General features: G+C 42.3%; 1 protein-coding gene and 1 long non-coding RNA gene across 8 annotated transcripts in view; one reads left to right on the top strand and one right to left on the bottom strand.

Annotated features, from left to right (window-relative positions):
- Positions 1 to 14,694, top strand: part of GALNT18 (polypeptide N-acetylgalactosaminyltransferase 18) — a 195,208-nt gene that overhangs the window by 71,584 nt on the left and 108,930 nt on the right. For all 7 annotated transcript variants that reach the window (XR_015288470.1, XM_086894579.1, XM_086894583.1 and 4 more), the window contains one exon: positions 12,708 to 12,900. Coding sequence is in view for 6 of the 7 variants with exons in the window: in XM_086894579.1 (XP_086750705.1) it covers positions 12,708 to 12,900 (193 nt within the window). In the remaining variant the exon portion in view is untranslated. The remainder of the gene's footprint in view (positions 1 to 12,707; positions 12,901 to 14,694) is intronic.
- Positions 7,910 to 13,767, bottom strand: LOC147652356 (uncharacterized). The gene is made up of 2 exons (XR_015288482.1): positions 13,192 to 13,767; positions 7,910 to 13,157 (listed from the first exon to the last, which is right to left on the bottom strand). It is a non-coding gene; the product is annotated as an uncharacterized LOC147652356 (long non-coding RNA).

Genomic DNA, 14,694 nt, shown 5'->3' with positions numbered 1-14,694 from the left:
GGGAGCAGATCTCAGACCACGGTACCTGCACACATGGTTTACTCACCTCTGAGCAAGGACAAACAAAAGAGAGGGGTAAAGCAGGCTGTGTAATTAAGCAAAGAAGTGCTCCTGTTGTTAGGGCTGAAAGATACAGGTGAAAGAAGGGATTTTTGCCTGAACAAAATTACTTGTGTGCAGTAAATTCTACCCAGCTGTAGGACTGGGTCAGCTGGGAATGGAAACCCTCTTGGTAACAATTGCTGCTCACAGAACCAAACTTTTACCAGGCTGTAGAACAATGAATATCTGAGTCCACGTGACTCATTGCAGGGAAAATGGTGCTACTGAAATATCCAATATTCCTCACAAGCCACACTCTAAAGAGGCTGGAAGAATCTAGTAAATCTCCTTACACATAGAACAAATCCTCTGATACTAGTTAAGGAAATGGAATTGTAACATAAACATCTGTTCCTTGTAATGTGGGGAGTGTTGGAGCCTGGTGGCTTGGAGGCAGTGAAACCAACATTGTCAGGATTAACTTCTTGTGGGACAGGGAGCAATTGAAGACTGGCAGTGCTGCAGCCTGTCTGCTGATGCAGAGGAATTTGTGAAAGTGGCTGATCTTAATGTCTTTGCTAACGAGAAGAAAGAAGATTTTTATTGGTTTTGTGAGCATTTCAGTGATGGCTGGTACTGAGCAGCTCTGAAGTGTAGCTTTGTTTTAATACTCCTGCAAGGCAGGGATGCTCTGCTGTTCCTGTTTTACAGTGGCAAAATGAGATCCACGGGGAAAACATCCTGGCTTTTCTGCAGGAGCTCAGCTGTGCTGAGATAATCTAGGAATTATTCTAGGAAGAAAACGAAATCCTCTTTTTCCTTTACCACTGTTGAGGGGTGCTGTGAGCAGTGAGAGGAGAAAAGCAGACTTAGTCTGAGTTCCCAGCTGAGCCATCATCCCCCACAGGAGACCAAAGGATGTGCTGCTGCCTCAGGACACTTTGGTTTATGAGGATTGTGTACATTAGACTGGAGAGTATACAGGAAAATACCAGTGGCAGCTCTTCCCTTGACTCCACGTGATGCTGAGGACCTAAATAAGTGGAAATCTGGTATCTGTGCTTCTCCTTCTTGGACTATTGGAGAACCTGGTGGTAAATGATGCCAAAAAAGTGGTGATGGAAAAACAGACACCCCTTCCTTCACAGCTTGCTGGGTCTTTGGCAGGAATGTGCATGAGCAAAGAAGTGTTACCAGAGCAAATGTCTGAAGGGACAGAACCCTCTGTAACAACATTTATTGGAGAATTGCTCAATTCTCTGATTCTGATCAGCCTACTCTAATGTAAATCACATGGCACGAGCAAGATCTCTGTGGTATTTCCTTGCATGTTTATTTCAGACTCCTACACTGGCAGAGAGGTGCCAGTGACAGTCACAAACCCTGCTCTGCTGAGCCTTGCAGCTGGCCACTCTTCCAGAACTAGCATGGAGCCAAACTAGTCTAGGAGGTCCCTTGGTGTCTGTTCCTTTCAGGAGTGTTTGGATAAGCACTGGCAAGTTTTCTGGCCCGGGTAGCCCACCCAAAATTGGCTATCTGGGAGCGTTAAGCTCTTAACATGCAGATTATGTATTTTTCTGGTAAGTGAAGTTAACATGCAGAAGCAACGTGGGAGTTGAATCTGCAGCTCCTGTGCAGCTGCTGACCTTTTTCACACAGTGACCCTTGGCTAAACACAGTGAGGGATTGCATGGGTGCATTTATTCATGGGGACAGGGAGGCAGAGGCATTCCAGAATTCCAGCCAAACCATGGCTGTGCTCATGGAAGCAGCTCCTCAGCAGGGTTACCACAGGCTCTTCACCAAGAAACACTCTGGGGGGTTGGGAAATGTTCTCTGCCGAAGGTTTGGAGTTATTCCTTAAGGCAGTGAGCTTTAGTTCCCCTGCTAGGGAAATCATCTCCTGCTTTCTCATTTGCTTCAATTCATCTCATAATTATTTCTTTTTATTGGATGAAAATATTCCATATTCTGTTTTCCAAATAAAACATTTAATTCTCTGACACTGCCTCGGGCTAGGATTTGTTTACAGAATTCCTGGAGCCTTTACTGCTGTTACCTTTACTTGACTGCCAAGTGTTTGGGTGTCAAAGTATTAAAGGGCAGCTTTTTCCAGAGCGAAGATTAATTGGAAACAAACTGCTAAGAAACTTCATTTGCTGTTAGAGAAAATTACTTGCACTTTGAATATAGAAAATCATTGGTTTTATTGATGAACAGTTATTCCAAAGGGACATCAGCTTCTCCCTAGTCTTCTGTTCAGAGCTGGCTGCTTCTAGAGCTTCTTCCTTCACTGCTACCATGCAGTTAATACCCTGACTCCTATGCTAAAGTGATTTTTTCATTCTTTTCTTATTCAAATAGAGTTTAATTAGCCCATCTCACCCCAGTGACTGATCAGTACTTAATTCTCAAGCCCTGTAGATTTCAAACACCTGCAGGGCAGGTGGAGCAAATGAAAAAAAAAACCACTGCTCATTTTGGACATAACTTTGGGATTAATGAAATCTGTGATCATGATTAGCAGCTCCTAAAAATGTTATATAAATTCAAAATTGAATATCTCACAATTCTCAGCTGTTTTATCAGGATATATTCTTGTGGTGTCTATCCTAAATAGTCTCTACTATGAGTAATGATAATAAATAATAAAGTCTCTAATTGTCTAATATTAAGACTGGTGAAAGTCTGTTTTAATTACCCATTCTTTTAGGCATTTTGCTGACATTTGCTAACACTCTTGGATAATTCTGTTTCAGTTTGGAGCAGCTAGGATTAGCAAGCACATCTCTGGGATTATTTGTATGTGAGATAACTCCTAAGTCCTCTCCTCTAATGCACATGAAATGTAGCTGTGGTGTCCTTCAGCTTTTAAAAATAAAGTAACCTCTACTTCTGTCCATTTTAATATAGCTTAGATGAGAGTTTTACCTATAGTAGAATATTTATAATATAGTATATATTTATTTTATATATTTATAAATATTATGTATTTATAATATAGTAAATATTTTAAATTTCTGGATCTTTACATGGTAGAAATGAGTAGGAGCTGCTCTGTTCCCAGTCAGTCAGTCAGGCACCTCTGGCAGTGCATCCCTGCTGGCACTGCAGGCAGAGATCAGCAGTGACTCTGAGCTCTGGGTTTCTGCAGGGACACTGCCCAGGGCTCCTTTCACCTGCTGGGCTGGGGAGGGCTGCAGCCATTCTGAACAAAGAGTCTCGATTTTTATCTTAGACAAAACAAGTTGATTTTCTCTTCAGGATGTGTGAAATGTAGGGTTATTAAAAAAATTTAAAATAGAAGATTTTTGCAGCATTCCAAAATATGTGTCGTTAAGGGATGGAGTTTTTCCCCTCATCCTTTTTGCCTTGTGGGTTTGCCAGAAGCTCATCACCAGGTGTGGGGTGAGGACAGGAAGAAAAAAAGCTGTGTTTGGTTTTTACCAAGGTACAATGTTGGTTTATGTTGCAGGAAAGGTAATAAATTAAAAACCATAGAAGGTGTCTCTACTTCTCTTCTTCTGTGTTGGTTTAGCACATTTTCAAGAGGTTGATTAGTGAATCTCAGACCCTTTCAATAATGCTTCTCACACTGAAGTCACAGAGATCTGCAGGGAAATCTGTAGTCTTATGATGAGAAATTACTAACTAAATTGCCCATTGTATCTTGCATAATAAATGGAATTTTCAATTATTTTCATTTAGTTTCCTATTTTGGCAGTAATTCCAGTTTTTCTTGGCTCCTTCATTTTTCCTCTTGCTTTTTATTTCTGTTTAAAACTCTCTAGCTATAAGTTTGTTTCATTCTCTAATCCAGCTGTGCTTTTGGTTTGAGGTATTTTTTTGCTCTTTCTTGTTTCTTTGTTTTTATTAAAATTCTGGCAGGGGTATGATGACTTTAAAAAAACCAAAACTGACAAGAAAACCCAAAAAAGAAAGCAAAAATAACCAGCCAGCCACATGTGCCCATTCTTCACACAACTGAAGCAGAGGAACAGTCAACTTAATGCAATTTCCAAAAGATTTTTTTTTTGAAAGTTAGTCTGCTTTTTAAAGTTTCAGAGGAAATGCAGAATGCTGTGAGTTTGAAGCCATTAAATTAAGACAGTAGAGGAATATTCTCAGGTAATAGACATTTCTCCAAGTTCTCCAAGCTGCAGGATGGAGAGGGAGGTGAGAACAGAAACAAACCAAGGAATTTGCTGTGTGCAGCCCAGCAGTTCCCCTTTGCCTTCTGCCCATGCAGGCTGCTGCTCACCCACCATCTGCTGTCTCCTTTCACAATGTTTTTGGCTTACTGACCAATTTCCAAAATTATGCTTAATTATGCGTTTCACATCATTTACCCAAATACCTGTGAGACCAGAGAACTTAATTTGATTGCATTTTCTTTCATTTTTCTTACTGTTTCAAGGAGAATTCCTGGCATTTTGATAGGCTCAGTGTATTATTGATGTTAATATTAGCACAAGTCATCTACTTGGTATCAAAGATGAGAAAGTGCTTTTCATTTGTCATTCATGTTTTTCTGCCCAGAGGAGAAGCTGTGTTATGCATCATTTTCTTTTTGTTTTCTAATTGAAGTGAGGTTTGCAAACCTTTAAAATGTACCTGCTCCCTGCCACTGCATCTGTCCAGTGCTTTGACAAGGACAAAGCTGTGACATGGCAAGGGCAGCAGCAGCTGAGAGTGGAGGATGCTTTTACAGAGGAGCACGCTGGCTCTTCAGAGCAGCCCTGTTCTTCTTCATCATCCTCTAGCTCCTTTCACAACTGAACCTCGTCTCTGTCTCTTGGGGTAGCTTAGGGAAATTGCTGGAAGTGGCTCCAGTGTGCAGTAGTGCCTGCAAGGTTTGGGCAGTGCTTTGGGAGCAGGAGCTGTGTCGAGCAGAGGCTCCCTTGGCTCAGGGTCTGTTATTGCACTGCTGCTGAGAGCAGTGGCAGGGCTGGGGCAGCTCCCAGGGTCATCCTGCAAGCACTGGGAAAACAGAAAGGGGTGTCTTGAGTGAGGGAACTGTTGCTCTCTAAAACTTCTGTGTTCACCAAGAAGTGGCCAGAAGAAAATTCCTTGGAGGACTGAAAGATCCAATGGAAGTTGTTGAAGTAGAACCAATCTGAGGGAGCTCAGTAGAGCCTGGCAAGCAGAGAAAAATCTCATTTTGTGTGATTACAGAAATAGGAAGGCTATTTTTGGTGCTTTGTGTTGGGTGCCTGTAGAAGAGTGTCAGTTCTGTTTCCTTGTGTGAACTCTACTTCTGGTGTGCCTACTCAGCTCTGTGTAAAAGGAAAAGCTGTGTGTATGTGACTAATTAGTTGTGGCACAGCCTGACACTGCCTGGCAAAACACTTTCCAGCATGGTGAAGGGCCTTTCCAGGTGACACAGATTGGGGTTTATGATATAAAACACTTGTAAAGCTTTTAAAACCTCTCAGCTGCAGAGATGCAAACTCCACTAATCCTAAAGAAAAATGTGGTCTGCTGTTCATTAAATGCAGATGAGTTTCCCTTTTTAGTAAGACCATTTGCAGATGCCTAAATTTAGGAACACGTGCAGTTACAATCAGTGGAATATTCCGAACCTTTCCATCTTCCTTCTTGCACTGGAACTCGCTGTGCTGTGTCTTTGACAGCTCTCAGACTCCAAGCCCTAACCTGGAGCCTGGTTTATTCTGCTGCCTTTGCAAAGTGCTCTTTATACATAAATCTCCTCTGTTTCCACTTGTTTCTTTCGTGGTGATAAGGAAGTGAGGAAAGTTGTCATTAGGAATTCAGCTTTGTACTTGAGCATCAAGTAGAAGCAATCTCAATTTTTGGCACAGCTCTGTTTCCTGGATGCAAACTGGTCTCTCATCTGTGAATTCCTGTTGTCTTCCACTCTTACCTGGAAAAAATACTCAGTGTAACCAAGGAACCTAATGAAAAATAGTTGGTTTTGCAAAATTGGGGTTTAATTTGTACTTTCTTTTCATTTGTACAGGGCTCATTATCATAAAATTTCCTGGGCATTTTGAAAATTTTATCACAACTAATTAAAGGAATGGCAGTTTTGTGATGATAACATGTTATCTTTTTCATCCAAGACAAGAAACATGTTAGGCCAGTGCAATAATTCTCACAAAATTGCACAGATGAGAGATTATGAGCTTAAATTGGTTCAGCATTTTCCTTGCCAATCTGATCTAATCAGCATTGTAGGGGAGTTTATTCCTCTTAACCAGAGGAGCAAGAACGAGGCTGTCACTCTGCTTGTCTGACAAATTAGGGAGGTAATTGTGCCCATCTCGTTCTTCTCTTTCCATTATGGGTGCCACTGCTGGTTCAGGGCTCTTGCACTGCAGTTTGTGATACTGAGATTTGTGTATCACAACTGAATCAATTCACCAAATCAATTTCCAGGCAGTTTTTGGCAGATTATTATTGTATCCTAAGACTGTCATTCCAAAAATTGTGGTATACTTGCCTGCAGGTTAGGTTTAAGTTAATGCCTTAAGTACAGAATTATTTGAAATGAGAAAAATGACTTTGCCATTAAAAACGTACTTCTTTTAATGAAACTGGCAATCCTTTAAGTTACAGTCAATAAATAATTATTCGGACCACCCTTAATCTTGGATGTCTGCAGTTAAGAAATTATGTGTTGCTTGAAATGAATTGATGCTCTCTTTAATCTGGTTTCCAAGTGGAAGGAATGCAGAAAGGTATTACTTAGGAGAAACTGAAAATTGTGTTTTGAACAGTCTGAAGACTTGGAACTTGGCACTCCTTAGTCTTTAATATCCTCATGGTGTGTTTTTTGAAAACACACCTCTTACACATTGGAGAAACCAAAACTGGTCCTTGACAAAATATTGATGTCAGTGGAAACAATGAAAGGATTTAAAGTGCAGTATTGGTACCTTCCAGAGAGTTCTGTCTCCATCTGAGGGGAAGTGGGTTGTGCTTGCAAATCTGTATTTCCTTAGGAAATCTCATTCTGGTAAATTAGAAGCTGTTACCCTGTTTTCACATTGTCTGGGCTTGTTTTAACTTTGTGTTAACTTTTCCAGAATGATGCATGGACCTGTCTGGCCTGATTCATGTCCATAGCACAGTTATGGCTAAAGGGGAATTTAACAGGCTGGTAGTGAGAGCATTTCTAGCAGGAGCAGCAGTGGATTTATAGTGTTTTCAGATCAGAATAGGCCAGGTGGAGTGCATACAGCAGAAACAGAGTCCTTACCAAGACCTTGTGCCCATAAAAAATGTTGTTTGTGTGCACCCACATCAGAGTTTAGCATTGACTCAAAAACATAAAAACCATTTCATTTTTCTCTTGTGCGTTTTCTTACCCACAGGAAATAACCATTATCAAGGAATCTGCTGGTTAATTAGCAGTTGAGAGGTTTGGTACTTGCAGTTCTGAGAGCTCTTTAACTAAAGTTCTTTAGAAGTCTCAAACCCCTCAGATTTCTCTTAAGACCCAAATTTTCCTGTTTCTTTCACTGCCCTCTAGCGCTGAGCCCGTTTTGAGTCATCTCTAGACATTTTCTTTGCTGTAAAGGAACTTCTGTGCCACTTTTTAGGAGCTGTGGAGGAACCACACTGTGCCAGGGCAGGGAGCAGTGAATGCCTGTCCTTGCTGGGGGCTGAGCAGCAGAACCAGACTGACTTTCCACCCTGATAGCTCAGTAAGCATGGGGTTATTCACCAGAAAAACTCCACACACAAACCCCCAAACACAAACAAAATAGATGTTAGTAGCATGCTAATGGCTTGTACTATTGTGTATGTGTGCTGGCTGCTTAAAATGCAATAAAGGTAGCATCTAATTTAATAGCATATAAATTGTATTTTAAGTTCTGAAAAAAATTAAAGATCGAGAGAGTTTTTGGCATTTCCTTCTGCATGTGCTGTCATGCACAGTTTAATCTTTAAGTTTTGTCTGATTGAATACTATTGATAGTGTTATTGTAACTTGACAGCTGTTGAGGAGAGGATCACCTTTCTTTTGTTGGGGTATTTTCCATTCCTCATCTCTCTGATCTGTCTGGTGTGCAAAGACTGGATATGGAGCCGAGTCCTCTCAGGGTGGGTGTGTGTTTTGCACGTAGTTCAGATCAGGTTTATTTTTTCCTAAGGTTAGGGCTCTGCTGCTCTGTTGCCTGTGCAGAGTCTGACAGGCTCTGTCAGTCTCTCTGAGGAGCCCTGGCACTTCACTATGACTTACTAAGCTGTAAGTAAGCAGGATTTAACCCACTTAGGTACTGTATTCTTTCTTAGGAGCACTTCTGCTAAAGTAATTTCTTTGGGAACAAGACTAGAATGCTAAGAGGAATTAACTTGACTTGAATATTCAAAAGGGTGAAGTTGACTTTTCAGTACAAAGCTGTATTAATGTTGACACCTTGCCAGCAGTATTGTGATTTTTTGGGGAGGCGAGAGAATAAGTAAAGTAACCATTTTGAGGGAAGATTTGTTACTGAAACTTTCAATTCTTGTCTTGTGAGTATACTTCTCTCCATGGCTGATGCAGTGGTGCATCCTGGTGAGCTGCTGCTGCCTGTCGGTGTTTCACCACACCATGCCAACAAGGATGTTTTCATTTAGAGGTTCACTCATCTGGTACAGGATTTGTAGCAGGGTCCTTCACAGGAGCAGCCTTGCAAGACAGGAATTGTCAAACTGCAATTTTTGAGAATGCTGATAAGGTGTTTTCATGAATTACAATAGATTTTAAAAGTGGAATTTTCCTCTGTATGTTTTGTTGTGTGACAAAGTCTAGGTGAAGTTTTCACCCTTCTAAATACTGCACCATGGCTCTGTGACCAATGCCAGCCTGGGATTTTTACCTGTCACACCCAGTGGCTCTGGCCAGAGGGCAGAGAGGGGGGGGCATGGATTGCTGAGCAGATGAAGGGCACCTGGAGAGGAAAAGGATGGAAAGATCCTTCCTTCCACAGAAAGCTGAAAGGCTCTGCCTGCAGGAAATAGAATATAGATTTTTTGAGTGCTGGGAGCCAGAGTTTGAGGGCATTAGGCCTCATGAGGGAGCTGAGCTTTGTTTTGCCTTTAATGATAATTGCTAAGATGCACATGGTGAGTCTGCCTTGCACAGTGAGGCAAAGCAGAGCTGTGGCATCACCTCTGCAATCCTGGCCTGTTCCTTCCTCTCTGCGCTGGCAAATCAAAGGTTCAGGCACTGGAGAACTGATCAAAGCCTTTCCTCCTACTCTCTGGCATCATTTCCTCCTCATTCTTCTTTTTGTGAGGCTGTTTCATTTAGTGCAGGTATTGATGCCTTCTGCGTGTCCTGAGCTGACACAGGGGTGTTGTGCAGACAGGGTGTTTTTACTGTATCTACCTCCTTGTTATTGGCACCTAATGAAACCAGCAGATGAGGTTACACTGCAGGCTTGGTACAGCACTTCTGTTTCCATGGAAGGCATTTGCACAATGGCAAAGCTTTGATGTGAAACGCTGCTGCTTTTGTGAATAGACCTGCAGTCAAACAGGGGTAGAAATGGATCAGAATGAAACTCAGGTACTTGAGAGAACAAACAGCACGTCTGAATCTGTCTTGGCAACTGTTTCTGCAACTCTTTTCTGACTCGATCCTTTCTCTTAATTGTGAACCTATTCATGGTAACTTTTCTTCGGAAGAATGTTGAAATCTGAATGGAGCTGAAAAAATGAGTCTCTTTTAGTGGGCTTCAGAGGCTTTCATGGAGATTAAATGAAAGTTATTAATTAAATGATTGTGTTAATTGCTAATAAATGAAATATTTGTTTTCTTCAGAGGTCATAGAACAAAGCAGCAATCAGACTACAAAATGTCTGCCCCTTATTATCTCAGTGGTGTCTTTTGATTTGGTGTCTCTGACTTATTTTATACAATAAGCAATAGGAAGAGCAAATTTCTGTCTTGGCAGCTGGTCAGTGAGATCAAGTGAAGCAATAGATTTATAGAAACATTAATTGCATAACTGGGAAATGTGAGTATGACCTAAAGAGACAGAGATGATTTTGGAAAACAAACTGTGGGTTTTTTGGCTCAGGTGAGCAGTGTGTGGCCAGCTCCAGGCTGATGCCATGAGCAGCCCAGTCTTCAGGAAGGAGAGTTCTTTGGGCCAGATGTGCAGGCAGCTGTGTAACAAATCTCTGCTGCTGACTGCTTGAGCTGCAGGGTGTGAGTGTGCCAGGAGTTGGTGCCAGGCTGGAGTGGGTGCAGCTCTGCACGGTGTGTCAAGCTAAAGCAGGGAGCATCTCCTGAGAGCGGCTGGGGTGACGTGCCACAGCGTCCTTCCCACAGGAGAAATGGAACTGATCTTTCCTGTCTGGTACCAGCTGAGCAGATGAATGTGCCTCTCTCTGTATTGCTGCAGGCAGTTCTGCTCCTGGATCTCCTCTGAGCCTCTGCTCCCACCATCACTCTGTGACGTGGGGCGAGTGGGAGGGAGGCCTGGCTGTGAGACTCCGGCCGTGACCTGTTTGCAGAGGCCAAGGCATCAAACGCACTTGTTGACTGGTCAAAAGGCAGATGATGGTCTGTAATCATTATTTTTATTTCTTGTGAGAGGCTGGATAAAGAAAGTTGCTTTCCCCAAGGGTTTTTAGCCAAATAAAGGAAAGAAAGGCTTTGTCATCAGAGATGCATGCTGAATTCCATTGATTGGAATTGTAATTGAAAGTTCCTGCTAATGTGGGTTTTTTCCTGTAGAGCAATGTATTGAAATAACATGTTTTCTTAGCGTACAAAAAAATTACTGCATTTGGTAAGTGGTTTAGTAAAGCTTGTAAACTAAATTCGCAGATATCCATTACTGGAAAATCTTGAACTGATATACAACCTGGAAAACTGAGCACTTTTTCAATCAGAAAACAGCAAGAGATTCACAGATCATTTTAGGAAATACTCTCACCCACAAGATCATTAGATAAAATTCAGTATATACCCATGTGAGTCTGTGAAGGACAGTTGTTTCTGGGATGTCTCTTCATCCATGAGAAGACAGAGACATCTGTGACCTCCCATGCTGCTGGGATCTTTGAACTGATACTCAAATGTTATTCTGCCTTTTTCGAGTTAGGACCCTCTAAAATGATCTGAGTTTATCCAATGTGCTGAGTTGCCAAGCTCCTCTCTCAGACATTTATCTGTGTGGTAGCAGGGCCTGTCAGAGTAGTTTCCTCCTTTGATGGAGGGTTTAGTTTGTCTTTCATCTTTGAAGAGCTGGAGCTGGTTCCCAAATTCAGGCTGGGAGACAGGACTTTGACAAGTAAAGCAACATTTCATATTTACAGAGGTTGGAACATAGTGTAGGAAGCAAGCACCATTAGTTTCCTGTCAGTGTTGTCAGGAGAAAAAAAGGAGAACATCTTGAACAAATCAAATAACCTAGTCTTCTCAATTTATGTTTTTGCATTTTGGGTTCTTTTTAGTAGGAGATCAAAGGATGCTTCCTGGCATTCTTTGGGAGTCAGGATTCTGATGGCATATTCTGCTAAATATATAACTATGATATATAAACTGTTGTCTTTTGGTGTTCCCATGAAGCTTAAGTCAGCTCTCAAGCCTGCAGGTGACTCTGGGTGCTGAGGAGGACTTTGGGGACAATTGATAGATTTTTCAAGATTCACTTTCATTCTCATAAGTCTCTGTGTTTGTAAGTACAGCCCTTTAGAAAGGAGAGTTCTTCATTTTGTTGGGTCACTGTTAGTGTGACTGTTGATAAATAACAAGAACTTCCAGAAAAAGAAGATATTTTTTCTCTGTGCGGCTCTGTGTAGTTTACGCTGACAAATGGGAGTCAAGTAGGGCATTTGATCTTGCTTTAGCGGTGTGCTGTGAAGTGCTTCCAGAAACGAGGGGTTCTCTTGGTTAGATTGTGTCAGCTGTGGTGTGTCTGTCACAGAGAGCTCACAAGTGATCTCAGACTTGCTGTGCAGCTAAACATTGAGAATGAATGCTGTGATGGATTTCACTCTACCGGAGCTCTTCTCAAATTGAATTCTGGGTATATCTTTCCCCCTCCTCTCTGTTTAGCATTGCAGCTAGAGATATGGCCTTGTGAAATTAAAGCCTTTCCTAATCACGCAAATACTGCAAAGTGATGATCCCAGTAGCTTCATCACATGTACCTAAACGTGGACTCAGAATTCAAATAGGCTGGATTGGTGAACTGGAGCATAAAGCATGATTGAACTTGGTTTGCTATTTAAACATGGATGCCTAGTACAGTGAATTTTCTCTGTGTTGAATATGTAGTTTTAAAGAACTTATTTTACACTTTATGGACTTTGGCAGCATTTTGTACACTATGTACAGATGATCTGTTTTTCTCTTTCAAAACTTCAGTCTTTTCCTAGCAAGATAATCCAGGCTGGAATGAAATATTTCATCTTAGTATATAAAAGCAAAATAATATTCTTTTCTGATAAGGCTTCTTCTGAAATTTAATTAATTTAGATTTATCAGTCCTGGCCTTTACTCAGGTTGTGATAAGAAAGAATTGTTTCTACCTAACTTTATTTGACTATTAAATTTTGAGCCTTACATGCTAATAGTTACACGAGAGTACGTGAGGGCATGTCGTGGGAAAACTTCCAGGCAGAAAACGGAGCTGAAGTTACGCTTTTTAAAACAGCAGATCTTAATTGTTTCCTTTTGTCTTTGTCTCTCGCAGAAGCTCCACCAAAAGTGGAAGACAACCCCGCGGACGCGTTCACGGACTCGTCGCTGTTTGCTCACTGGGGGCAGGAGCTGAGCCCCGAGCAGCGGCGGCTGGCGCTGAAGCAGTTCCAGTACTACGGCTACAACGCCTACCTGAGTGACCGGCTGCCGCTGGACAGGGCCCTGCCCGACCTGCGGCCTGGCGGGTGAGTGCTGGGGCAGCCTTGCTGGGGTGGCACTGCGGCCTTCAGCCCTGTGCCAGTGTGGGTATCACTGCGGCCTTCAGCACTGTGCCACTGTGGGTATCACTGCGGCCTTCAGCACTGTGACAGTGTGGGTGGCACTGCGGCCTTCAGCACTGTGACAGTGTGGGGGTCACTGTGTGGGTGTCACTGCAGCCTTCAGCCCTGTCCCACTGTGGGTCACTGTGTGGGTGGCACTGCAGCCTTCAGCCCTGTGCCACCTCAGTCACACTCCATCCTTCAGCCCTGTCCCACTGTGGGTGTCACTGCGGCCTTCAGCACTGTGCCACCTTGGTCACACTCCATCCTTCAGCCCTGTCCCACTGTGGGTGGCACTGCGGCCTTCAGCACTGTGCCACCTTGGTCACACTCCATCCTTCAGCACTGTGCCACTGTGGGTCACACTCCGTCCTTCAGCCCTGTCCCACTGTGGATCGCTGGAACTTTCAGCCCTGTCCCATCACGGTCACACTCCATCCTTCAGCCCTGTCCCACATGCAGCGTTTCCCTCGTAGGCAGGCTATGGATAACCACCAGAACGAGTCATTTCTAGCAGGCAGATGAAGGCTGTAAGTTTCAGGTGTTCTCAAAAGCGCTGCTGTGCCCAAAGTCAGTCCATTTACAGTCCCACAAAGTATTCATTAAAATTTCTTCAGCATCCTTTGGAAGCTTCATCTCAGCTACAATTTACATTAGACAGCAGGTGTGTTTTTTCTGCTAAAAGGAGAACCTTTTAATGCTAATTTTCAGTTTCATCAGATAACCTGGCTAAAGAAGAGGTGCTCTGTTTGAAAGCACAGAGCTGCCTGGTTAAGGTCAGTCAGCAGGTAAAGCTGCTGAGTTTTAGTGGTGAAAGGCACCTCTGAGCCAAGCTCTGGGAGTGCAGGGATCCTCCTTCCCTGGGCAGCTCTGTGCTCAGAATCACCAGCTTCCAGGGTTATTGCACAGCTGGATGGGACCAAGGGAGGGATCAGCCTTCCCTTCAGTGCCTCTGAGCCTGGGCAGGGCTGTTCACACAGACAGGTAATGCTCACCTTCTGTGAGCCTTGGTGATACAGCTGGGCCAACAGCAGCTCTGGAGATGGAGAAATGGATGGAGGGAGAGCTGCTTTTTCTGCAGCTCATTAAAAAGTGAAATCATTAAAATAAATAATCTGAGTACTTAGTGAATCAAACGTGATCTTATTCATTTATTCTAACCAAATATTTTAATAACTAAAGCAGTAGTGCATTTTGCTGCACATTAAGTTGATAATAGCAAAAATATATCAACACCATCCGAGGCAGCACTTTAGCAGTATCTATGTATTATTATATATTGCATTGTAGAAATATTTTTGTTGTACATTTGCTGAAATACTGACTTTAAGGAAATCAAAGTCCATGCAATTGTATTTGTGCTTTGGTTAAATCAGTTTAGCAGTCCCTGTAGGGACAGTCTTTTTCTTGTTTTTTAATTGTAAACTAACCCAGAGGAAAAAGAAATCTTTTTAACTAGACATCAATGATAGAAACGTTTCTGTTCTTATAGCTCTTTTGAAATTACTGTTCTGAATGATTTAAATATAAATTTTTTATAACTACGTATTTTAAAAATTAAAAAGATGGAGAAAATGAATGTTACTGTAGCTGAGAATAAATGAAAGCTAGGATTTTAAAAGAAACTCCAGTTAGAAATGAATCATGATACTAATTCCTGTGAAAGTTTTGATCCTTTGGTGACTGCCAGAAACACAACAGACATCACAGGATGTTTAG

Source organism: Cyanistes caeruleus, chromosome 6 (genome assembly GCF_971803275.1).
Source record: "Cyanistes caeruleus chromosome 6, bCyaCae1.hap1.1, whole genome shotgun sequence".
In the NCBI taxonomy this organism is placed as follows: domain Eukaryota; kingdom Metazoa; phylum Chordata; class Aves; order Passeriformes; family Paridae; genus Cyanistes; species Cyanistes caeruleus.
This window is presented reverse-complemented; position numbering and strand designations above follow the sequence as displayed.